At 40.2% G+C, this 27,687-nt stretch overlaps 1 protein-coding gene across 1 annotated transcript in view; it reads left to right on the top strand.

Moving 5' to 3' along the window:
* Positions 1 to 27,687, top strand: part of LOC6038630 (ras-GEF domain-containing family member 1B) — an 86,018-nt gene that overhangs the window by 33,875 nt on the left and 24,456 nt on the right. The window contains exons 6-9 of the mRNA XM_038255179.1: positions 12,963 to 13,086; positions 13,244 to 13,522; positions 13,792 to 13,935; positions 21,572 to 21,846. Coding sequence (XP_038111107.1) covers positions 12,963 to 13,086; positions 13,244 to 13,522; positions 13,792 to 13,935; positions 21,572 to 21,846 — 822 coding nt within the window. The remainder of the gene's footprint in view (positions 1 to 12,962; positions 13,087 to 13,243; positions 13,523 to 13,791; positions 13,936 to 21,571; positions 21,847 to 27,687) is intronic.

The following is a 27,687-nucleotide window of genomic DNA, read 5'->3' as shown; positions in this document are numbered from 1 at the left end:
ACTTTCCTCGCAAGGACATCCACAAAGCCACCTGGACATCACCTGACCAACGGACGAAAACGCAAATCGACCACGTCCTGATCGACGGCCGATTCTTCTCGGACGTAACACACGTGCGCACCTTTCGCGGTGCGAATATTGACTCGAACCACTACCTAGTTGGAGTTGACATGCGCTCAAAGCTGTCGACGGTGTACAACCAACGCCGAAGCCGGCGGGCCCCTCCGTTCAACACCGCGTGTCTGCAGAACGGAGATGTGGCCCACAGTTACGCGCAGCAGCTGGAAGCGAATCTGCCAGGTGAGGAGGAACTTGGCGCAGCCTCGCTCGAGGGTGGTTGGAGCCGCATACGCTCAGCCATCGGCAGTGCAGCGGAAGCCACACTGGGTAGTGCGATCCGAGTCAGTCGAAACGATTGGTACGACGACGAGTGCCAACAGATTACCGCCGAGAAGAAAGCAGCTTACGACAAGAAGCTGCACAAGGCGACGAGAGGGAACGTGGAACGATACAGGCAGGCTCGGAATCGGCAGGTCGCGGTCTTCAAGCTTAAGAAGCGCCAGCAGGAAGACCGGGATTGCGCGGAAATGGAGCAGCTATTCCGAGCTAACGAAACGCGGAAGTTTTACGAGAAGGTGAACCGGTCCCGCAAAGGCTTCGTGCCGCAAGCCGACGTGTGCAGGGACAGCGGTGGGAACCTGACCGTAAACAAGAGCGAGGTGTTGGACAGGTGGAAGCAGTACTTCAACGAGCACCTCAACGGCGATGAAGCGAACGGAGACGGCGATGGAGTCGACCTTGGAGCGCCCGCAGCTGATGAACAGTTCCCAGCACCTGATCTGGAGACGGTGAAGAGGGAGATCAGGAAGCTGAAGAACAACAGAGCTGCCGGAAAGGATCGGTTACCCGGTGAGCTCTTCAAATATGGAGGAGAGAAACTAGCGAGGGCGCTTCACTGCGTGATTTCCAAGATCTGGGAGGAGGAGAAGCTACCGGAGGAATAGATGGATGGTGTCGTGTGCCCCATCTACAAAAAGGGCGATAAGCTGGACTGCGGCAACTAAAGCGGCATTACGCTTATCAACGCGGCCTACAAAATCCTCTCCCAGATCCTCTGCCGTCAGCTGTCACCCCACGCAAGGAGGTTCGTGGGGCCCTACCAAGCGGGCTTCACTGGCGCGCGCGCCTCCACGGACCAAATATTTTGTCTCCGACAGATCCTCGAGAAATGTCGTGAGTACAACGTGCCCACACATCACATCTTCATCGACTTCAAGGCGGCCTATGATACAGTCGACCGCGAGCAGCTATGGCAGATTATGCACGAGAACGGATTCCCGGATAAACTGACTCGGCTGATCAAGGCTACCTTGGATGGTGTGATGTGTCACGTGCGTGTTTCGGGGGAATTAGCGGAACCCTTTGGATCACGCCGAGGGCTGCGGCAAGGTGATGGCTTATCCTGTGCGCTGTTCAACATCGTCCTTGAGGGCATTATTCGAAGGGCGGGCATCGAAACGAGTGGCACGATTATGAACAAGTCCTACCAGTTGCTTGCTTTTGCCGATGACATCGACATTGTGGCAAGAAACCTGGAGACGGTGATGGACGTCTACACCCGACTGAAGGTACAAGCAAGGCGTGTAGGACTTGGCATGAATACGACGAAGACGAAGTACATGAGAGGAAGGGGTTCGAAGGATGTCGGCCCCCCAAGTCTCACCCCTCTAACTGTGGATGGTGATGAGTTGGAGGAGGTGAGCGAGTTCGTGTACTTGGGATCGCTGGTAACCGCCGACAACGACACCAGCAAAGAGATCCGGACTCGTATTTTTGCTGGGAATCGTGCGTACTTCGGATTACGGAAAACTCTCACTTCGGATCGAGTGCAACGCCGCACGAAGCTGACGATGTACAGAACACTGATCAGACCGGTAGTCCTCTATGGCCACGAGACCTGGACGATGCGGCAGGAGGATGAACGTGCCCTTGGAGTTTTCGAACGGAAGGTGCTACGAACGATCTACGGTGGAGTACAGGTGTCTGACGGAGTGTGGCGACGACGCATGAACCACGAACTGCACGCGTTTCTTGAAGAACCGACCATCGCCACCCAGGCGAAAATCGGGAGGCTCAGGTGGGCCGGCCATGTCGCCCGAATGGACGAAAGCCAGCCTGTCAGACTGCTATTTGACCGCGCTGAACCAGCTGGCGGAACAGGCAGAAGAGCAGGGAAACCACGCGCACGGTGGGGAGATCAAGTGAATGGTGATATCCGGAAGATCTGTAACCTGGGAAATTGGAGAGTAGCAGCACAAGACCGAGAAAGATGGAAGCGTCTTCTTGCTACAGCACGCGTACCTGGTGCGCTATGCTGATTGGTATGGTATGTATGAAACTTTTTTTGTGCCTTCGGTATGCCCAAAGAAGCCATTTTGCATCATTAGTTTGTCCATATAATTTTCCATACAAATTTGGCAGCTGTCCATACAAAAATGATATGTGAAAATTCAAAAATCTGTATCTTTTGAAGGAATTTTTTGATCGATTTGGTGTCTTCGGCAAAGTTGTAGGTATGGATACGGACTACACTGGAAAAAAATAATACACGGTAAAAAAAATTTGGTGATTTTTTTATTTAACTTTTTAACACTAAAACTTGATTTGCAAAAAAACACTATTTTTAATTTTTTTTATTTTTTGATATGTTTTAGAGGACATAAAATGCCAACTTTTCAGAAATTTCCAGGTTGTGCAAAAAATCATTGACCGAGTTATGAATTTTTGAATCAATACTGATTTTTTCAAAAAATCGAAATTTTGGTCGCAAAAATTTTTCAACTTCATTTTTCGATGTAAAATTGAATTTGCAATCAAAAAGTACTTTAGTGAAATTTTGATAAAGTGCACCGTTTTCAAGTTATAGCCATTTTTATATAACTGTTCCGGAACGAGCCCTTCCGATTTGAGTGGACTGTATTGGGGGGTTTCACAGCTCGTCCAGAGCACGCGCGGGTCAACGACCTTTCTTCAAAATAAGGCCGAAGAAATAACACAACTTGTTGTGCGCACTAAACCCTTTATTTCACGCGATCGCGACGGTACAAAAACGCGGGGCTTCCACGAACCGAGCCGTTTGGTTGTTGGCTGAATACTTAAAGTTTATTGCTAAACGTAAACAAATCAGACCCGTCGGGCACTCCCGTACGGTCTCTCTCACTCTCTCACACACTCTCTCATCACTCATTCTCTCTCTCACAATTCATCCTGAAACTAATCTAATATATAGGGTAAAAGGCGCAATCTAAAACCTAACTCCATTTCCAAACATGCCGCCCGCCTTGAAACCAGTGGTTTCAACCATTTGAAAAAACTTACTACCTAAATGATAACACTAATACTAAACACAAATATCAAACTCTTAGGGCTAACTTCGCTTCATATCATTTCAATAGCATCAATCGATCTTCTCTTCTACTGCTGGTGTAAACAAACTTCTGCTGCTATCATCGTGGGGTGCATCGTGGACGACGACGACGCATTTGGTGCATTATCTTCTTGCTGATCTGCATTCTGCTCCCTGGAACTCATCTGCTGCTTCGGTGCTGCCTTGGTGCAGCCTGCGTGTGGGGGTCGCCGCCGAGCAGCGGTCGTGGTGGTGTGGTTGCTGCTGTTGCAGACTTCGATCGTCAGCGTTCGCCAGACCGGTGACCGTGTGCCACGATCGCGAACCGTGCTGTGCTTCTGGGGCAGCCTCGCGCTGCGCTTCTTCGGTGTGGGTGGGGGTGATGCTGGGTGGGTGATGCTCCAGCGGAACATGCTTTTCTTCGGGTGGGACAAACGTCGACCACAGTGTGCACACGGTGTGCAGTTGCATCGGTTGATGCCTTCCTTCTTCTTCTTCGGGTGTGCATGCCATCTTGATGACGTTGTTTTTGTTGCAGGTTTCCTCGGGAGAGATGCGATGTAGTATGCAGTTGAGAAAAAATGTAAAACCGGAACAACTTACCCAACCAGGTAACGATGATGCTGGGCCCGCAGGCCATAAAGTTGTTACGCTGGGGGTGTGTCGTTCGCCGGTGCGCGGTTCGCCGGTGTTGATGCGGACGTGGATGCGCGTCGTGCGGGTGGATTTCAGACGTTGGTGTAGGTGGTTGAGTTGGTGCACCCACCAGGTGAATTCTGGCGCTCGATCCGCAGATCATCGGTGAATTCCTGGGGGCGTTGTTCTTCTTCGCTGGTTAGGGATGGACTTCGACTTCGTACTTCAAGACTTCGTGGTCGGGATGTCGATCGGCGCGTGAGCTGGCCAAGCTCACTGTCGAACGAGCAGCCGAGACCGACTGGCAGGAACCTAGGCTTCCTCCAGTGAGAGGTGGTAGCGTGGGTGGGTGTGCTACCGATGATAGGGTGTGATTAGCGACTTTAATGATTCATGCAATCCCATAACCAGGTGAGCGCCTTGTGCGCTGAGCTCGGACAGACAGGTGTCTACCGAGTAGCGAAACTGGACAGCGTCCAGCGAGCTTTCTTCAACAACAAACATGCACACATACAGACCACAAACAACAACTTCAACTTCAAAAATGGTTGACGCCACAGCGTCGAGGCACACTCCAGCGAGTGCTTAATTTATGGTTTGACCAAATTCTTGACTTTCCCGCATGGAAAGCGTGCAGACCTTCGAGATCGTTCGATCGAAGCGTCCGTTTGCCGTGTGAACGGTCACAGCGCGCACATTGCCTTTCGCTCCCTTGTCTTCTTCGTACGGCTTCGCAGGTTGGAAAGCCACTGCGTACTCCACAAAGTGCGCTGTGCGTTCTGCCGAGCGTGGGATGTTGACCTTCTTCTTCTTGCGCTTTGGGTTCTCGAGCGGAGCCACTTTGGCCTCGATCATGAGCTGTCGAAACGTGACGGAACCGTCAAGCGCAGTGCAGCGGAGGCAGAAACTCGCACCGTACGCTCGCTCTGACCCGTAGATCTTGTTCTCGACGAAATCGTTGCTGAACCCAATCCAGCGCGGCACCTTTCTCGTCGCGACCGCCTTCAAACTCATCCTAACTCTCCACAGCTGCTGCAACGATTCGTCCGACGGTTGATCCCGATCGCTCTTGACTCTCCACAGCTGTTGACACAAGACACAAGTGTGCATGACACTATGTGGCGTGTTGAGCGTGCTGCGCTCGTCCTTCAGGTGCTTCGGGAGCTGTTTGAGCAGCTCTGGGCAGTTCGAGTTCCACTTCCTCATCGCGAAGCCAGCTGAATCGGTGAACTGCCGGACTTTCTTCGCGTGTCGAATGGTCCGCGTGTCTGCTTCTTCAATGCTTCCATCCTCAGCTCGCAACATCTTCTTCTTGAACAGCTCTTCGTGGGTGGACTCCTTCACAGGGTGGATGTTGTCGGCGTGACTCGCCTTCGGTTCGTAGAATTCCTTCAGGTCAACTGCTGAGCTGAAGTAAGTTGCCGTGCATGGGACGCTGGGTGACGACACTGGAACTTTCCCCGAGACTATCCATCCAAACACAGTCTCCTGCAGCGTCGGACCGTCCTCGACGATCTTACGACGACCAGCTGCCAGCAACTCAAAGAAGAACTCAGCGCCGATGATCATGTCAATGGGACCAGGTTTCCCAAAGTGCGGATCAGCGAGAATGATGTCACAGGGGAGCATCATCTGGCTGACGTCAACCGGTGTGACGGGCAGGTCGGTGGCGATTTTTTCTAGCACGTGGAACTGCATTTCCTTCGAAAACCTTGAGATCGTAGCCAGCCGTGGCTGGATCTTCGCGCGTACGGCCTCGAGCGACAACGCTGAGCCGTTACCGATGCCCTGTACCCTCAGTACATCTGGTGTTGTCCGGAACTTCAGCTTCTTCGAAAAGGTGCTAGACATGTAGCAGAACTCGGAACACGAATCCAATAGTGTCCGAGCGAACGAGAAGTTCCCGAACTGGTCTTCGACGCGAACTACAGCCGTGGACATGAGGACTCGGCGAGAAAGTGTGGATGCATTTTGTGCGGGGAGGGATGCCGCCTTGAGGGTGGTGGTATTTCGAAAGTCTGTGGGTGGTGGTGGGTGAGTGTTTCGAGAAGTGGATTGGATCACGGAGTGGAAATTTGTGGTTGGTTGGGTGGAAATGTTCTGTGTCTGGTCTTGCTGTCTCGTGGTTTGTTGTTGTTGTCCAGCTTCGTGGGATTGACGAGCGGCAGCAGGGGCCGGCGTGTCGTAGTGCAGCAACGTGTGATGTCTTCCGCCGCAGCGGGAACAGGAACCCCGAGAACATCCGTCAGCGTAGTGACCAGCAGTCAAGCAGTTTCTGCACAGCCGCCGTCGATTCACTTCTTCCACTCGTTGGGACACAGACATGTTCTTCAACTTGCTGCAATTGAACGGCATGTGGAACGTCTCTTCACAGAACAGGCAGCGTCGTTGTGACTGTGAGGACGTGTGAGCGGTCGAGACTCTCCAGCGGTTCTGCTGACCGTCTCCTTCGCTGGGCCGATTGGCCCTGATAGATTGCAACACTGTGCACTGACCACGCAGAAACTCGATCAACACGTCGTACTTCGGCACAGCTTTCGAGTTGTGGTGTGACTCCCACAGACGCAGCGTGGTATGGTCCAAACGCGCACAGAGCATGTGAACCAGGATTGTCGACCAGGCTTCCGTTCCTTCACCGAGCTTCTTCAGCATCTGGAGGTTCGTCTCGAACTCGCTGATCAAGTGAGACAGACCGTCACAGCTCTCCTTCCGCAGCGGCTCGATGTCGAAGAGCGCGTCCAGGTACGCCTTCACGATGAGCTTGTGGTTGTCGTACTTCTTCTCCAGTGCCTTCCAAGCCACGTCGTAGCCTTCTGCGGAGAAATCAACCGAAAGAATCTCCAGCTGTGCCTCACCTTGCAGAGCGGACCTCAAGTATGTGAACTTGTCGATGTCCGGCAGCTGCACGTTGGAGTGGATGAGGCTCTTGTAGGTGTCGCGAAACGAGATCCAATCCTTCAGACCGCCGCTGAAGTTGGGCAGCTTGATGTCCGGCAACTTAATGCGAGATGTCGACCGATCAAAGCAGGTTTCGTTCAGGTCAGCGGCAGGAGTGGGCTCAACCTTGACCGGGCGCAGCGCGACCTGCTTCGCCTTCACCACGAAGTACCTCTCCTCGACGTCACGAAGAGCCTTGTTGTACTCTATCTCACGCTGAACCACCAGATCAGCCAACCGCTTCTTCCGAGCCTCCTTCGACTCTCCAACAACTTGATCCTCATCCTCGTCGTCGATCATGGCTTCGATCTTGCGGCGCACCTTGAAGAACTTCCTCATTGCCTCCTCCAGGGTGTCCAGCCGAATCGAGATCTGATTCTCATGCTCAGCCTTCTTGTACGCCTCCACGAAATCACCTACACCATTGATGGTCAGAATCAGCTGCCGCTCCTGCTTCAGCAAATCCTTCAACTCGTCCATCTTTTACCGCCTTCACTCACCGTTGACCGCCAAAAATCTGGAACACTGCAACCGCGAACACCGAAACGATCGACTCCACGTTCTACGCGACCCGATTGACAGTGGGGAGAGACAGCCAAGGTGGAGTACCAGCAGTGGAAAGACCGACAGAGAACAGACCAATTCAGGGCTTGCGCAGGAAACAACCCAAACCACAACCCCAGAAATAAACGCTCTTGCGTAAAAAAATAATCCAACTTCTTTATTTAAAAATCGCTCGAAAAATACCTCAATCACTCACCCAAAATGGCACACACCTCACAAACGCACACACACACCTCATGCACCACATGCAACCCAAACACTTCCTGGTACGCTGCAGATCCTCCAGGAACCTCCGGTGGCAGCGTCCAGCACACGCAAACACTCTCCTTCACAGCAGTCGCAGCTTCCGTCCGCCAGCCGCCGTAGATCAGCTCCCAGCAACGCCGCAGACCAGGAACGCTTCAGCTGCTTCTTCCCGTCAGCACCACCTCGCAGAGCAGCAAAAAAAGTGCAGCACAAAGCCGCAATAAACTGCGCGATGGCGCCAACTACCGCGAACTCGCACTGTCCAAATCGCGATGGCCACTATTCCGCGAACTGGCCAATTTTCACGCGCGCACAACACTCAAGTCCTTCCACTTCGGGCCGGCCACTTCGATCCGGTTCGAAGGACCAATGTTCCGGAACGAGCCCTTCCGATTTGAGTGGACTGTATTGGGGGGTTTCACAGCTCGTCCAGAGCACGCGCGGGTCAACGACCTTTCTTCAAAATAAGGCCGAAGAAATAACACAACTTGTTGTGCGCACTAAACCCTTTATTTCACGCGATCGCGACGGTACAAAAACGCGGGGCTTCCACGAACCGAGCCGTTTGGTTGTTGGCTGAATACTTAAAGTTTATTGCTAAACGTAAACAAATCAGACCCGTCGGGCACTCCCGTACGGTCTCTCTCACTCTCTCACACACTCTCTCATCACTCATTCTCTCTCTCACAATTCATCCTGAAACTAATCTAATATATAGGGTAAAAGGCGCAATCTAAAACCTAACTCCATTTCCAAACAATAACTTTTTTCGAAATAGTCGCAGTTTTAAATTTTTTTTAAATTAGTGCACATGTTTGTCCACTTTTGAAAAAAATATTTTTGAAAAGCTGAGAAAATTCTCTATATTTTGCTTTATCGGACTTTGTTGATACGACCTTTAGTTGCTGAGATATTGCAATGCAAAGGATTAAAAACAGGAAAATTGATGTTTTCTAATTCTCACCCAAACAGCCCACCATTTTTTTATGTCGATATCTCAGCAACTAATGGTCCGATATTCAATGTTAAAATATGAAACATTTGTGAAATTTTCCGATCTTTTCAAAAAAATATTTTCGAAATTTTCAAATCAAGACTAACATTTTAAAAGGGCGTAATATTCAATGTTTGTCCTTTTTGAAATGTTAGTCTTGATTTGAAAATTTTGAAAATATTGTTTTCGAAAAGATCGGAAAATTTCACAAATGTTTCATATTTTAACATTCAAAATCGGACCATTAGTTGCTGAGATATCGACATTGAAAAATGGTGGGCTGTTTGGGTGAGACTTAGAAAACATCAATTTTCCTGTTTTTAAACCTTTGCATGGCAATATATCAGCAACTAAAGGTCGTATCAACAAAGTCCGATGAAGCAAAATATAGAGAATTTTCTCAGCTTTTCAAAAATATTTTTTTCAAAAGTGGGCAAACATGTGCACTAATTTAAAAAAATGAAAAACTGCGACTATTTTGAAAAAAGATACATAAAAATGGCTATAACTTGAAAACGGTGCCCTTTATCAAAATTTCACTAAAGTACTTTTTGATTGCAAATTCAATTTTACATCGAAAAATGAAGTTGAAAAATTTTTGCGACCAAAATTTCGATTTTTTGAAAAATTCAGTATTGATTCAAAAATTCATAACTTGGTCAATGATTTTTTGCACAACCTGGAAATTTCTGAAAAGTTGGCATTTTATGTCCTCTAAAACATATCAAAAAATAAAAAAAAATAAAAATAGTGTTTTTTTGAAAATCAAGTTTTAGTGTTAAAAAGTTAAATAAAAAAATCACCAAATTTTTTTTACCGTGTATTATTTTTTTCCAGTGTAGTCCGTATCCATACCTACAACTTTGCCGAAGACACCAAATCGATCAAAAAATTCCTTCAAAAGATACAGATTTTTGAATTTTCATACATCATTTTTGTATGGACAGCTGCCAAATTTGTATGGAAAATTATATGGACAAGCTAATGATGCAAAATGGCTTCTTTGGGCATACCGAAGGCACAAAAAAAGTTTCAGTCGGATTAAAAAATACAAATAAAATCGAATGACCGAAATCCTAGAGAACTGCTCACACGGGAAAAATAGCCGATTGTTTCATTAACACTGGATCACCCAACGCATGTCCAACTTACACGGACGCCCAAGCCTCCCAAAAAAGGTGGAACGGTAACTTCAACTCGCTGGTTCTCGGGCATTACTCAACCAATCGGAACGATTCTTGTTTCCAGTGATTTGTAAGAATGTCTAGATGATCCTAAAATTTTGCAGAACTTGATTTGATCAAATCTGTAATTTCTGCGACCGAAAACATCGTTCCACCTTTTTTTAAAACGACTGCTTCCGCGGAATGTTTGGCGATTTTTTTTTTACACGCGAAAAGAAAAGTTGGAACGATGTTTTTGATCGCAAAAATTACAGATTTCATCAAATTGAGTTCTGCAAAGTTCTAGGATCATCTAGACATCCTAACAAATCACTGGGAAAAAGAATTGTCTTGATTGGGTGAGTTATGCCTGAGAACCAGCGAGTTGAAGTTACCGTTCCCACTTTTTTTGAGCCCTGGGCGTTGGAATGTTTTTTTTTTTAAGATCAATTCCCTCAAATTCGTAATTTTAATTATAAAACAAAGAATGGTAAGATATATATGCCTTTGGCTTCATTCAAATTTGACTCGTTTTAATATTAACGTAAGCTTATTTACTATCCAGGTTTCTACCACACTGAAAAAAATATTCTATAAGCAGTTATGAGTAATATAATTAAGCTTATATCTGTAAGCCCATACATCCAATTGAAATACTCATGGGAAATTGGACGAGCTTTCCGGTAAAAATCAAGTCTGTCATATAGAAATTGGCAATATCACAAAAAAACTATTTTTCAACAATTTTATTTTTAAAACCGCTATATCATGACAAGGATTGGACAAAGGACAATGGTCAATATAGAGAATTTTATGTAAAATTGTCTGAAGAATCGATTCCCACCATTTTTTTCATATTTTTAATTTTTTTCAAAAGACAGTTTTAGTAAATGATTTTTCTATTTTTTTACGAGAGACATCCTGCATTTTTCGTGAGTCCTTTTGTAACATCTTCGGCTATTTCCTAAAAAATATTTAACAAAAAAATCGTGACATCACTTTAAAATTTTACTTTTTAACTTAAAAATTGATAAATTTTATAAAAGTGGCGTGTATTTTTCCTTTAGTACATTTTTTTTCAGAAAGCCCGTCCAATTTCCTACAAGTTCATCTTGGACCACTTTTTGATACGATGCAACGGCTACGAGATACAGTGATTTTTAAATTACAAAATACAATAATATTGAAATAACTTACGCCCGCCTCAAATGTCATTTTCAAGTACAATTGACTCCATTTACACTAAAATGGCTTATATAGGCCTAGGATAACATGTCTACAAAGTTTCATTGAAATCGGAGAGGGTCAGGTGCAAAAGTACCAACAAAAATCCTGATTTGAGCTGGAATTGCTCTATATTAATTACATATATTAATTATTAAATTTTTCAAACAAGAATAACATTTCAAATCGGTCAAATATTCAACCAATAAAATACTTTTCGGATTTTACTGAAGTTAAAAACAATTTTCGAATAAAATTTTTATTTTTTTCGAAATTTTTCCCCTACAGCAAAAAAATCTAAAATAAAAACATGCGGATTTTGGGAAATCGTTTTTTTTTTTTGAAAAAAAAGTTAAATTAAAAATCGGCAAAAAACAACACAACTTCGCCGAAGACACATTTTTGTATCGACAGCTACCGAAATTGTATGGAGTGTACTAATGACACATAACTTTAAATTAAACATATATTATACTAAAGAAACGAAATTTTGAAGTTTTCAAAACTTTGTTTTGGCTCTTGTATTGTCATCAATAAATTAACATGCTGCTGAAATGAGCAGCTGCTCCTTTCAATGAAATCCATTGGAATTATTTCATGGAGGCGCATGATGTTTGAGAGGTAACGTTTCAAATTCATTCGTGCATTTATTTTTGTGTACCGTAAACCGGGGTGACTTTGATAGGATTTCAATTTGTTTTTAGAATATGTTCCAGCAGTTAAGGTTTTTCTCAAGATTATTATTTTTAAAACATGTACTAGGGTAGGCCACACAAAGTCCACGCACTATTTTGGAAAAAAAGTTTTTTCAATAGTTTTTAGAAAAATAGTTACGTTAAAAATTCTTAGTTTTAATTCCGGGGTGACTTTGATAGTCATAGTTTTTCTTAATAAAATCATATTTAAGATGTTCAAACTTTATTTGTACGTTAAATGTACCATCACTAAAGTAGCTGATATAGTTCTTAAGAAAAAAAATCAATGTTTATATTTAGTTAACTAAGTTTATAAGCTTTTAAATAAAATATATATAAATTATAGGTAAAATCGTTTAAAAGTCGGAATTTTGCCTGAAACTTGTTAAAACTAGGTTTGTTTATAAAATTAAGATTTATATTGCATTTTATACTGAATTCGAAGCACGAATCACAAGTTTTCACTTTTTACATGAAATTTGTTCAACTGAAATTGCCTATAAATTTGGAGATATTTTTTAATTGTGTTTCAAAAACACATATTATTTATTATTTACAAACTTATTTAACCTTCTCCTAGTGGAAAATTGTCCAAAGAATCCGAAAATGCATTCCGTTTTCCGATAAAAAATCATGTTCATTGAGAAAATCATGACACTTTGAGAAGTTTAAAATAATGACTTTCATCAACATTTTCTTAACTATAGTTAACTAACTTTTTAAACTTTTCAAAATTTTATGAAAAGTTCTGTTTGAGTTTGAGGAACTTTGAACACTTCTCTACCACGGTCAGTTTGTTTCTAAACCATTCCTTACGTATTTTAATTCTACTCTTCATTTTGCGGAAAAATCGCAAACCTATCAAAGTTACCCCGGCTATCAAAGTCACCCGTTTTACGGTACATAAAATATTCTCCAGGGTTAAATAAATTATTTTTTGCTGACGAAAAAAGGGATTTTGCAGACACCTTGGCAGGCACCCTAAGTCTATTCTAACACGCTGAGATCATATCATCGTTCCATGTTCCCCTGAAATCAGAAAGGTGCTACCTTTCGACCCTAATCCAAACTATCTCTCTCACTACTTTTCCTTGCAGATGCGCAGATACTAAATTAGCCGATGTGGTATCTGAACTACTGTGTGCCTTGTTAGCTCGTCTAACCGAACTTGAGAAACACGAGGAAGAACTCAAAAGCTATCAATCAACTGTTGACAATAAGGTTCGTATCAATCATGTTTCGGAAACGCGCCGAATAATGAACCCGGTCGGGCCCTATGTCAATACACTCGACAGCCCGGATCACTTCATCTAATGGACTCTTGTTTGTGTTTATATTTCATTTTCTGATACCCCCCGAAAAAAAACCTCGCACTCAGACTGAATCAATAAAATGGCCAAATGCGTCCCAGTTGGCGCAACTTTTGTGCCGCATCGAACGGAACCTGGCCAAACACGTGGGACCGGAAGAGTTTGTGCAGTGCAATGCCAACCTGCTGAAGGACCCAAATCGGGAGGACTTTACGCCGAAAGCCCCGGGCTCGGGACCCGGTCCCACTGGAGGCACCACCCTGGACGGCAAGAAGACCTGCAACCTGGAAAGCTACCTGGAATGGTCCGCCCGGTTACGGTTGCTGGTGGCAAATGAGATTTTGAAGGTGAGAATGAATGAAATTCAGCTAATGTTGCAACATGCATCAAATCCCCACAACTCACCGCGCGCTGCAGAACCCACGTTTTGACGCATTAAATTTCAAAATGACCGAACCAACTAATTAAACCACAATGCGCCATAAATGTTGAACCATTTTCCTGCTCTGAAAACCGAAGCCCTAGGCCATGACAAAACCTCAACACGCGTCTACTCGTGCAATTTTCATGCGTTCATTATTTTTACTCGCTTCCTCACCCACCCACGCCCCTTCAGTGCCAAAACATCCAGGACCGGAACGAGGCGGTGGAGCTCTGGAGTGGGGCCGCCCAGTACTGCCTGCTGGTGGGGAACTACAACAGTGCAACGACCATCCTGGAGTCGCTGGATATTCCACCGATCGCGAGATTACAAATCACGGTAAATATATAGAGTGACTTTCCCCTCCGGGGGGTTATAAAAATAAATTAATGGGAGAAGTGTAAAGTTGAGTGGTGCATTTCCGCGGTACAAAAAGCTCTTGTTACGCAAATGGCGGGGGAAGAAAATGAGATGTCCTGGAAAGCTGTTTATGGATGTAAAGGTTTACACTGCAAAATCCAAATCAATATTTCATACAGTTGAAAACACGAGATTTAGCAACATAGTGCATCATGGAAATGTAGAAACCTCAATATTTTCTGCAGTAGAGGCAAGTGCTGACAGAAGCTTGAAGAAAAAGTTGAAACTTTAAGCGGTGATCTTACACATTCTGTATCATTCCTGTTGTATCCTTTTGCACTCCTCGGAAAATTTGTTCCCTTGAACACAAACTATGAGCTCATGAGGTTTTTGAGAAAGGCAAAATCGTTAAAGAGAAGTGGGCGAATCGAAACACAAAGTTTAAAGATTTAAATACGTCAAAAGTCTTTAAAAGGCTGTACCTTAAGGCAAAATTCTATAAAATTCCTAAATTCAAAAAACACCTGAAAGGACTAAAACATTCAACAAAATGAAAGGTGAAGCATCCCAATTGGTAAAATCTAAAGGAAGTGCTAATTTTTGAGGTGTAAATGTTTGCTCCGGACACCGCTTCGACCCCATTTTTTGTGATAATTTTAACAAATTCGTGTTCGGGATCCAACTTTACAATAGAAACATGTAATAAAATGATCATTTTCATCCCTTAAAAAAAAGAAATTAAAATTTAAAAAAAGGAAATTAAAAAAAATAATCTAGGAATCCTATTAATGCAAATTTACTATTTTTTTGATGTGTTATGTAAAAATTCAGCTGATAAAAATATTTTCATTTTCTCTTTCATCCCGAGACATTCAACAAAATAGCATTTAAAGTTTTCATACGGTATTTTAAAATTTCAGGCTAGATTTTTAAACTAATCACCTTTCATTTGCATATGAGACAGATTAATTCGGTTAAAATAGCGCGAAGTTATGATTTTTTGAAAAAAAAAAGTTTTTTTGCGAAAATCGATGAAAACAGCAATTTTTTGTACCACCCTAACATGGCATAGGTCACCCTAATGGCCAAACAAAAAAATACGGGTCTGATTATTTCGTCCAAGGAACCTCCACACCAATTTTGTGCCCGATCAGACAACTTTTTTTAATCATGTTGTTTTCGTTGGGAATTGTTGCTTAGAGAGGCTTTTGATCACTGTGTTTTTTTTTTTGTGAAGGTAAAAGATTTGTTCAAAAAATAAAGCTTGAAGCAACATAAAAACGCGGAAGATAATTAAAAAAAAATCTTTCACAAAAACACCAAAAAAACGTATCAAAAGGGATTGACAACATAATAATCAATAAAATTTAAATTTTGATGTATTTTTCCAAATGAAGTGATTAAATAGTTCACCTGAACAAATCAAATCTATGACATTTTCCCGAAACCCACATTCCAGAAAAATATGTCCTACATCATAAATTTTGAATGATCTTCGTTAATACACACCCTGGAGGTTGTTGGGGAGCTGACCGGAAAACGGAAAAAACGGAATCGACGTAAGACCTTATAACGTGGCCCTCTTAATCCTTGCGGTTTCGTCAACGGATCCACACAGGTGTGTATCGTTCTTTTTGCGACAAGACTCCGCCTCCCGGGTCTCCTAAGTGTAAAGGTATGGCACGGGGAGAGGGCATCGAATACCTATATTTACACTTAGATTTTTTTGCGTCCGCCTTGGGATTCGAACCAGCGACCTCTGGATTGTGATTCCAGCGCGCGGTCCGGTTGATCCACACAGGCTGACCAGGTCCCGGCTACTTGTCAGTGGAATTCAAAAAGAGATTTTCTCTGGAAAATTATTTGAAAACCAAATTCGCCGGAGAAAGTATTCGAATTTATTTAATGTCAAAGAAGATAGTTTACAGTATAAAATCAAAATTAATTGATAAAGACCTTATTTTCAGTTAAACAAATTCTACAGCAAACTGAATCCTGTATTCAGTCGTCACATAAAGATATCGTTGCTGTGCAATCCTTACCGATGGATACCGTGTTGGATTTTTTTATCATTTGCCGACAACTATTCATACATTTTTTGTATGGAACGTGGATGATCTCAATTCCTCTCCCCCTTAAAATGTCCGCGTGGTTAATAAATGGCCTTCTACGGGTATTTGTGTTATATTTTTCAACCACAAACACACGTTAGCAGAATTTTATATTTATATCTGACTTTTGTGAAAATATGCCTTAATATTTACCATAAAAACAATTTAGTTAATATCTATAGGTTAATTTCATTCGGAAAAATGGAAATGATGGATTATGACATTCGAGAAAATTGAATTATCGGGTAAATAACCATTCGGGAATATGTCAATTAGGTAAAATGGCCATACAGGTAAATGACTTTCGGGGGTTCTTTGGTTTGTGACAGCCCATGTTAAAGGTACAGGAAAAGTGCGTGACAGAGGGGAAGGGGGTCTGAAATCCCGAAATTTCTGGACGTAATATTTGAACAAATCGTTATGGCGATTTTTGAAATGTCAAAATCAAAAAGTTAATTTTTGAAAAACGGAATTTAAAAATAAAAAATATTGTTTTAAATGAAAAAATGGTTGATTCCATTCAAATTAAATAAGCATTAAACAATAAATCAACCTTTTAATGACATGTCTTAAATATAATTTCAATTGAGTTAAGAAAAATGGCAATGGATTTTGAACTATTTTTGTAAATATTTCGATGTGAAATACGTTTTTTTTCGGATATACGCCATCAAGTCGGGCGTCTAATTTTACATTAAAGTTCCTTTGACACCAAATTCCACAATCATCACCATTTCAAGCTGCAAATAATTGAACAACACGCCCTTTTCGAATGTTGAAAAATGAAAGGGGTCGTACTACCCCTTTGTCACGAAATATCAATAAATGGACCACGGATTCGTGATCAGAGACCAACATTACCACTTAAAACATAGTTTCACGCAAATCGAAAAGGGGCCGGGGAAGTTTCTGTTGTCAATTATACATTTTAAACTAAGCTTAGGGAACGTTCTTTTATTACGTAACGCAGTTGGGGGGGACGGGGGGTCGGAGGCCGTGTTACGCTCCATACATTTTTTTTAAAATTTGTATGGAAATTTTGTTACAAGGGGGGGTTCTATAAATCCGATTTTTTACGTTACGTTATAAAATAACGCCCCCTTAACACCTAAACTCCCAAGCTCGAGAAAAAGGGGGAATTTGTATGGAAATTCCCCTTTTTTCTGAAACACAAATGTTTTGATAGGGGGATGATGTTGCAATAATGAAGGTGAGCAATTCTCTACCAAAACCGGAAATGGATTTTATTTGTATTTTTTGATTTGGCTCAAACTTTGTGGGGGCCTTCCCTGTGACCAAATAAGCTATTTTGTGTCATTGGTTCACCCATACAAGTCTCCATACAATTTTGGCTGCTGTCCATACAAAAATGGTATGTAAGTATTCAAACAGCTGTAACTTTTGAGTGAATTTTCTGATCAATTTGGTGTCTTCGGCAAAGTTGTAGGTATTATTGAGGACAATTGAGAAAAAAATATGTACACGGAAAAAAAAATTTCAGATTTTTTAATCAACTTTTTTTTCACTAAAACTCAATTTCCCAAAATACGTATTTTTTGATTTTCGAGATTTTTTGATATGTTTTAGGGGACAAAAATCCGCAACTTTTGAGCTATAGAGAAACATGGTCAAAAAATCTGCCGCCAAGTTATGAATTTTTGAAAAAATACTGATTTTTGGAAAAAATCCAAATTTCATGCAAAAACAAATTTGAAATCAATTTTGAATGCAAAATTGAATTTGCAATCGAAAACTACTTTACAATTTTTTTGATAAAGGGCTTCGTTTTCAAGATATAGGCACCGAAAGTTTGATTTTAGCAAAATATTTGCAGTTTTTCGATTTTTAGTGACCATGAGCGACCATTTCTAAAATATTTTTTGAAAAGTTCAGAAAATTTGCTATAAAATTGTCTAAGAGACATTGAAGATTGGACCTCAGGTTGCTGAGATACAGCCGCTCTAAGAAAAGAAACACGAAAATTGAAGTTTTCTAAGTCTCACCAAAACAACCCACCATTTTCTAATGTCGATATCTCAGCAACTAATGGTCCGATTTTCAATGTTAATACATGAAACATTCGTGAAATTTTCCGATCTTTTCGAAAAAAATATTTTGAAAAAAATTAAATCAAGACTAACATTTTAAAAGGGCCAAACATTGAATATTACGCCCATTTAAAATGTTAGTCTAGATTTAATTTTTTTCAAAATATTTTTTTCGAAAAGATCGGAAAATTTCACGAATGTTTCATGCATTAACATTGAAAATCGGACCATTAGTTGCTGAGATATCGACATTAGAAAATGGTGGGTTGTTTTGGTGAGACTTAGAAAATTTCAATTTTCGTGTTTCATTTTCTTAAAGCGGCTGTATCTCAGCAACCCGAGGTCCAATCTTCAATGTCTCTTAGACAATTTTATAGCAAATTTTCTGAACTTTTCAAAAAAATATTTTTAGAAATGGTCGCTCATGGTCACTATTTTTAAAAATCAAAAAACTGCAAATATTTTGCTAAAATCAAACTTTCGGTGGCTATATCTTGAAAACGAAGCCCTTTATCAAAAAAATTGTAAAGTAGTTTTCGATTGCAAATTTAATTTTGCATTCAAAATTGATTTCAAATTTGTTTTTGCATAAAATTTGGATTTTTTCCAAAAATCAGTATTTTTTAAAAAATTCATAACTTGGCGGCAGATTTTTTGACCATGTTTCTCTATAGCTCAAAAGTTGCGGATTTTTGTCCCCTAAAACATATCAAAAAATCTCGTAAATCAAAAAATACGTATTTTGGGAAATTGAGTTTTAGTGAAAAAAAAGTTGATAAAAAAATCTGCAAATTTTTTTTTCCGTGTACATATTTTTTTCTCAATTGTCCTCAACAATACCTACAACTTTGCCGAAGACACCAAATTGATCAGAAAATTCACTCAAAAGTTACAGCTGTTTGAATACTTACATACCATTTTTGTATGGACAGCAGCCAAAATTGTATGGAGACTTGTATGGGTGAACCAATGACACAAAATAGCTTATTTGGTCATAGGGAAGGCCCCCACAAAGTTTGAGTCAAATCTAAAAATACAAAAAATAAAAATGGTCGAAATCGGCCGAATTCGTAGAGAGTTGCTCAGGTAAACTTTTCAAGCAATTACCAAAGGGTAATTCTCTACCAACTCACACGAAATTGGGAAAAGTTGCCCTGACCCCTCTTCGATTTGCGTGAAACTTTCTCCTAATGGGTAACTTTTGTCCCTGATCACGAATCCGAGGTCCGTTTTTTGATATCTCGTGACGGAGGGGCGGTACGACCCCTTCCATTTTTGAACATGCGAAAAAAGAGGTGTTTTTCAATAATTTGCAGCCTGAAACGGTGATGAGATAGAAATTCGGTGTCAAAGGGACTTTTATGTAAAATTCGACGCCCGATTTGATGGCGTGCTCAGAATTCCGAAAAAACGTATTTTTCATCGAAAAAAAACACTAAAAAAGTTTTAAAAATTCTCCCATTTTCCGTTACTTGACTTTAAAAAAAAATTGGATCATGTCATTTTATGGGAAATTTAATGTACTTTTCGAATCTACATTGATCCAGAAGGGTAATTTTTTCATTTAGAACAAAATTTTTCATTTTACAATTTCGTGTTTTTTCTAACTTTGCAGGGTTATTTTTTAGAGTGTAACAATGTTCTACAAAGTTGTAGAGCAGACAATAACATAAATTTTGATCCATATACATAAGGAGTTTGCTTATAAACATCACGAGTTATCGCGATTTTACGAAAAAAAGTTTTGAAAAAGTTACTTTTTGCGTTTCTCTTTGTTTCGTCGTCCGTGTCTGTCGCGGGTGACGATGAACGGCCATGACGACCAACATTTTCAAAACTTTTTTTCGTAAAATCGCAATAACTCGTGATGTTTATAAGCAAACCCCTTATGTCTATGTAAATTTTTTTTTGTAATTGTCTGCTCTACAACTTTGTAGAACATTGTTACACTCTAAAAAATAGCCCTGCAAAGTTAGAAAAAACATGAAATTTTAAAATGAAAAAAAATGTTCTAGATGAAAAAATGACCCTTCTGGGTCAATGTAGATTCGAAAAGAACATTAAATTTCCCATAAAATGACATGTTCCAAAATTTGTTACAGGCAAGTAACGGAAAATGGGAGAATTTTTAAAACTTTTTTAGTGTTTTTTTCGATGAAAAAAACGTTTTTTCGGAATTCTGAGTACGCTTTGAGTACGCCATCAAATCGGGCGTCTAATTTTACATAAAAGTCCCTTTGACACCGAATTTCTATCTCATCACCGTTTCAGGCTGCAAATTATTGAAAACCACCTCTTTTTTCGCATGTTCAAAAATGGAAGGGGTCGTACCGCCCCTCCGTCACGAGATATCAAAAAACGGACCTCGGATTCGTGTTCAGGGACAAAAGTTACCCCTAAGAACAAAGTTTTACGCAAATTGAATAGGGGTCGGGGCAATTGCTGTGTGAGTTGGCGGAGAATTGCCCCAAAACAAATAATTTCAAAAGCAGATTTTTCTAAAAGTACTTGATGGGCGAGTACTGCAAACAGCTGTAAAAATTAAAAGATTTGTACCATTTAGGTGTGGAATTAATTTTATTTGAATCAGCGGTCGATTGCTCCTTATCATTTTTTTTTATTATTAGAAATACAGAGTTGAGAGGAAAAATCAAAATAAACCTACTTTTTTTTATTGAGTTATTGAATTGAAACTTCAAGCGCCCTCTTCCTTCGCGAATTGATGTAACACTCCAAGTGGGTGCTGAAATGAAAATTTATTGCATTCCATCACCGCATGGTGGCGCCCCCCACTCGGCATCCTCGGAAACGATTGGATAAAATATGATTTCCGGGCGAAACTTTTTTTTCCGCTCTTCAAAACCGGAGTGCTCTCCTAACAAACATCCAACGGGCATGAAATCTGCCGGAACCGATGAACGACCCGGTCACTTATCCGATTTGATTGGTTGATTTCAATTGCTGCTCGACTCTCTCTTTCTCTCTACAGTGGAAGCTCCGACGAGGGCTTGGCCACTTCACCTGGGGCCTCGGGATCAGCTGTCAAGGGGACGCTTCAGCTGTGTTTTCCTGGGAAAAGTTTTGTAAATTCATTACCGTTGAGCCCGGGATAATGGATAATGGGACTTGCTGTACAACAGCTCTTGGTGCAACTGGCACCAGCGTTAATTAATTTTATCTTTACTGATGCATCCAGCAAGCGGAGCGAGCACCGAAGACAAAGCCGGGACTCAACTCCGACAGGATGTAATTGAGCTATTCTCTGTGGAATTGCATTCTTTAAAAGTTGCATTTGTAGTTATTCACATTTGCAATATTGCACATTCTAAAAATATGTTGAATCAATTTACAATTTCAAAAGTTGATAATTACATTTGAAAATATTCATAATTTTCTAAAGAACTGTTCCAATGTCCTCGCAAAGCTTTTGACTCCCAACTCTTCCTTTTTTTCCAGTGGAGCAAACTTTCGTCGACGACCAGCCAACAATTGGATTGTATGCAACGTCATGCGGAAGGATGTGGCAATTTGTGGAGCAAACAGACGGCAACTGGGCCCAGCTCGACCACGTTGGACAAGAAGCGGAAACAACATCCATCGTCAACGGGATCTTCCACGGTATCGCTGGCCACCGGGCCCAAGTCGGCCAAGCCGAACGAGTGGGTTGTCGTGCCGGTTTTTGTGGACATCGTCAAGTTGGCGCTTAAATCACGGGAGGACTGCTGTGTACGGTAAGTGAGCGTGGGGGTGTGGAAGTGTGGAATCTATAGTAAACCTCCCCCCGAGGGACATGGGTGGCACCGATATTGTCCACCCTGCTGCTTCTCCTGGGAGGTTTTCCGGACGGTTGGTCTGATGTGTGCAGTAACGTCATCGTGTGGGAAAGTTTCCCACTGTACGTGGAAAAGTTAATTTTCCAAAAGTTCATGGCCATTAGCAGTGAAGTAAAATATGTAGCATTTGGACACAGACCACTTAAGTTGACGTGGGTTTCCAGGGTTGTATAATTAGAATTTTCACATTTGTTTAAGATAGGAATAATTATGATTATTTGACAGGTTAATGATTTGATTCTGATTCCAAGCAGTTTGCCTCACTACACTAAAACTTCGATGGATTGATAATGATTGTTTTCAAACCATCGGGATCTTTTATTAGTTTGACACACCTTTTACACGGCGCTCAAAAACACTACCAAACATTTGCTTTGATAGTTGGCATGATCGTCTAGTAAAATTTAAACAGTTTATCAACTTATGGGTAATTCCATCTGAAGCGGAACAGCATTTGAAAATTACCATCTCCGATTCTGCTCAAATTTGGCAGAGCTGTTAAGACTATCAAAACATGCAAAAATCCCGAATTTCATCCAAATCGGAACACCCCCTCCAATTTTGTACCCTCCCAAAAAAATCGACTTTTTGGCAATTTTTGAGCGAAACCCCTATCTTCAAACGACGATAACTCAGGAACCACAAATCTTAGAGAGTCGCTCTTAGACTCAATTTTAAAGGAAATTTGACGTAGAATCCATTTCCGTGATCAAAAATTTAGATTAAAATATTTTTCCTACCTGTATTGCGCAATTGAAAACTTTAAATGGCCGTATCTCAAAACAGCCCTATTTATTTTTAAAATTTGACGTCACCATCGTATTCCCCAGCCAATTTTACATAAGAATCACTTATCGACAGAAAGGAATATGTTTCGTTCCAGAAATATCGAATTTTAAATTTTTAAGTATTTGAGATTACCTACTTCAGGTACACTCGCCGCATCTGCTAGAAGCACTAATTCGTGCTGAAGGTAATTTTCCAATTTGCATTTTTTCTTGCACACTTCAGGTGGAATGACCCTTTTAGTTTAGGGAAGTTTGACTTATAGTATGGGGTAAAACAAGAAAGTGTCAAACCACCGGGGGTTGAGTTTTAATAATCAACTTTTTTGGCAACACTTTTGACAGAAACACAGTAAGCTTGCAATACTTCCTTTTATGCTATTTATCACTTGATTTAATTTGAAAACACTTTTTTAGCTGTAATCGGACGGCATCATTAGGTGCTCGATGGAAATACACTTCGAATAACGAATAGTTTTTGCATTGATTTTTACGGAAACTGGACATAAGAGGGTTATAAAAGGACTTCAACTTTTATAACCCACTTATGCTTAGTTTATGAGAAATTTCGTGATCTCTGCTAAAACAAATTTTCAGAGATAACAACAAAATTAAGAGTCTAGAAAATCGTTCCCTCAAAATTTAACACAGAGCGAATTGTTCCCTCAAAGTAATAACACATTTTTTGAAAACTACGTATTCTAAAAAACAAACAAAAAATCCGTTTTTTTGACAACATGGTTATCAAATGATCGTGATTTTTTCATACATTTCGAACGCAATAATATTTATGTTAACTACTCAAAATTTTCTTTAAACTACGTATTTAAAAAAAAACTTAAAATCTTCGTTTTTTTACAATATTGGTATCAACTGATCGGGATTTTTTCACACATTTCGACTGCTACAACACATTTTTAATATTAAAATTTTTCACAAAACTACTTATTTTCGAACAAAATACTCTAAATATTGGTATCAAATGATCGGGATTATTCATACTTTTCGATTGATACAACACATTTTATAAATACTAAAAATATTCACAAGACTTCGTTTTTTCTAAAAAAAAATACTCCACATTTTCGTTTTTTACAGTATTAGTATTAAATGGTCGGAATTTTTCATACTTTTCGAAAGAAATAATACTCTTGTGAAATAGCAAAAAAAAAATCAACTTACGTATTTTCGAAAAACAATCAAAAACATCGTTTTTTTTACAATATTGCTATTAGGCTAGCATGCAGATCGGAAGGAAAGGGGTCAAGAAACAGCTTTACAAACAGCAGAACAAAGGAGAGGGAGCGATTTCTTGGGGCTGTTCTTCACCCTCTCTGACTTCCTTGATTTTTTTCTTGACCGGTTCCTTCCGAAGTGCGTATACCGCTATTAAATATTCGGGATTTGTTCATACATTCCGACACATTTTTTTAATACTCGAAATTTTCACAAAACTGCTATTTCCGAAAAAAAACGCTCCAAATTTCTGTATTTGGATATAAATATTTTTGTGAAATATTAAAAAATTTCTTCAAACTACGTATTTTCGAAAAAAATACTCAAAATCTTCGTTTTTTACAAAACATATTTTTCATACATTTCGTTAGTTACAACACATTTTTTTTAATACTAATTATTTCCCAAAACTACGTATTTTCGAAAAAAACATACTCAAAATTTCCGTTTTTTACAGTATTGGTATCAAATGATCGAGATTTTTCATACATTTCGATAGTATCATTATATTTTGTGATAGGAAATGTTTCATTACGGTACGTTATTGTAAAAACTAAAATTTAGAATATTTTTTTCAAAAATTCCTTGGGAATAACTTGGGAATAACATTTTTTGATATTTGAAAATACTAGGCGAATAACATTTTATGTTATTTAAAACAAGATTTGTTATTCGTCGTTATATTTTTTTTTGTTATTGGATTGTTATTGTAATAACAGACTGATAACAGTTTTAGTTATTTTTCGAACAAATCTATGTTATTATTTTTTGTTATTTTAACATCTAATCCGATCATCCCAATAACAATTGGCGGTATTCATCCATAACAAAAAAAATTATTCCCCGGTTGTTTTGGCTTTCAACCAATATCAGACCAATAACAATTTTTGTTATGATAACATAAACTGTTATTAAACCCATATGCAAAAATGGATTTTTCAAGAAGATTCCATAATTTTTTTTTGTTATTTTAACAATATTTGTTATTGAAATTGCATGAATTTTGTTATTACCTTCTACCCGGGTTTGGGAAAATTTTAAGTACTTTATTTTTTTTAATCTCTGTTATTTGATACCCATATAACAATAACAGTAATTTTTTGTAAAGTACTTTTGTTTACATATTTGATTTTACATCAAAAATATAATCAAAATGATGTTTTCAACATTTAAGAGTCATGTTATTTTTTTAATCAAACTGCCAATTAATTCTGACCAACTTTTGTCATAGCTAAAAACAAAATGGTTTTGTATGAAAGGTTGTGTATGTAGACTTTTATCGACGAACTTATCAAACAATGACTTCTTGGGTCATATAAAATGTTTCATCAAATTAAAAAGAAACAACAATTAAAAAAATAACTCTAAGAACTTTTGCTCATTGTTGAGAAAATTGCTATTTTAATTTGCATTTTCATATTGATCCTTGCACTGTAACTTGGATTTGGCCCGCACTTTTCTCTCGCACTTCTGACAACAAAATTTCCAAAAACTAGGCAACCAGCAGTTGTTTATTTACATTTCCAGTCGCAATTTCCACCAAACTGGACATTCGCACTTTAAAATTGCGATTGATAGGTGAGCAACATCGGCTCGCTTTGATCATTTTTTGAGAAAAATAAAATTTCCCAAGCCAGTTTGACAAGTCGCAATAGTGCGATCGATAGCAATAATTTAGTGCGAAGTCCAAGTTAGTGAGAATTGCGCAATAATAAGTTAATGTTTGTTTTTTTGCTTAACATAACATAACACAACATTTTGCTTAACGATATTGCGCAATTCTCACTACCTTGGACTTCGCACTAAATTATTGCTAACGATCGCACCATTGCGACTTGTCAAACTGGCTTGGGAAAATTTAATTTTCTCAAAAAATGTTCAAAGCGAGCCGATGTTGCTCACCTCTCAATCGCAATTTTAAAGTGCGAATGTCCAGTTTGGTGGAAACTGCGACTGGAAATGTAAATAAACAACTGCTGGTTGCCTAGTTTTTGGAAATTTTGCTGTCAAAAGTGCGAGAGGAAAATGCGGGCCAAATCCAAGTTAGTGCAAGGATCAATAACATTATCATTAAAATTATTAAAAAAAAAATGCTTCAAGGCATAGTCTGGGACATTAGAAAAATACTGTCAACATATTTTTACATGAAATATATTTTCCTGCTATAACATGTTAAACTACAGTTATTTCCAAGCATTTTTGAATATTTGACGAATGTCAATGTACCGTCAACTGGGGTTAATCAAGATTACAGTCAAAATAGATTCTACAGTTTTTAGAGCTACTGAAAGATTAATTTAAATTTGAAATTGATGTAGGCCATTCTCAGAAAATTCACACAGCAGTTGCCTCGACCCCTCTTAAATTTCCGAAAAACTATGCTCTAAGGCAGCCATTCTCAACCTTCTTCTAGGCTGGTACCCCCTACCGTGTAAATCAAGTAGGCTCGGTACCCCCGTTGAGAATCGCTGCTCTAAGGGGTAAATTTGGTCCATTTTTCGATAACCTGAGAAGGTGGGGCGTAACGTCATCTATCGTTTTCCTGATTTCTTTGTTAAACTACTCCATTAAATCTCCTAAAATAATAGTTCAATAAACTTTATTCGGGCATGTCCTTAAAATTGAATAGATACTGGTTCAGCTCTCAAAATTGAAAAAAACGGTCATTGGAATGTTAATATTGAAGCATTTTCGTTATTAGACGATTTCTCTTTTATTTCTACAGTTTCCAAGGCTCTCAATTTTACAGCACTGTTACTATCAACCCACACCTTCATCATATGAAGTGTACAAAATGCAATTTGCAGCGAGACGCAAGCTTGCACAAAATGCCAGCTGCAAACATTTCCCCAGAACATTCATGACTCTAAAAAACTAAAACTACTATAGGGAGAAAAAATTTCCGGAAAATATAACGTGCCCAACAACTAGTGTGAGCCCTACAAACAATGAAGGTTGTGAAGGCGTCAGGTGGAAACTGTTCGGGCTGTTGTTTCAACTTTTGGCCTCCGGAAAATGCAGCACAGAGGATTACTGCCGGACCAGGTCCACGGGACGGCGCAAACACCCTCGGCAACACGACCCAGTAATTGCATCTGTGTGCGTGTGACTGTTTGTGTGTTGCGCAACCATCCGTTTTTGGCTATTTCGTCCACGTTGCATTTCCCCAAGGGCAACGGGCCACACCTGGGTTGATGGAGCAACCCATGATGGTTGGGGGTCATTCATGAACTGTGAGTACAGCTGATCTGAACCCTCTTCAAAAATATTCTAGAGTGGTTTACGGATGACCCCAAAGCTCAAATCTCAAATGCAAACGCTGATGCAGCGACGTGTGTTCAATACAAAGCATGATGCCTGAAACCGTGGAAAGCCGTACGGTTCAACTGACGAAACCGCCCTCGGGATCCAGCAATCCTAATGAGTAACTTCCATTCGACCAAAACCTCGGTGCGTTCAATCCAATCTGCACGAATTCGACGAAGTTAGGAGCAGCTGCTGCAGTGGCATTTGATCAATGATCAAAATTCAAATTAAAAATGGCGAGAAAAAGTTGATGAAGTTTCGTTAAACAGATTATTTGCAATTTGCAGCACCTGCAGTTAATGAAATTTTAATTTTCAACACTGACGAAATGTTAGTTCGAGATCGTCTTTATCGTGCTATTATGTCACTCGTGTATTTTGGACCAAATGTTTTTATATATGCCATTTTGTGC

This window comes from Culex quinquefasciatus, chromosome 2 (genome assembly GCF_015732765.1).
Source record: "Culex quinquefasciatus strain JHB chromosome 2, VPISU_Cqui_1.0_pri_paternal, whole genome shotgun sequence".
Classification (NCBI taxonomy): domain Eukaryota; kingdom Metazoa; phylum Arthropoda; class Insecta; order Diptera; family Culicidae; genus Culex; species Culex quinquefasciatus.
Note: the sequence above shows the minus strand (reverse complement) of the source record. Positions and strands in the feature narration are given on the sequence as shown.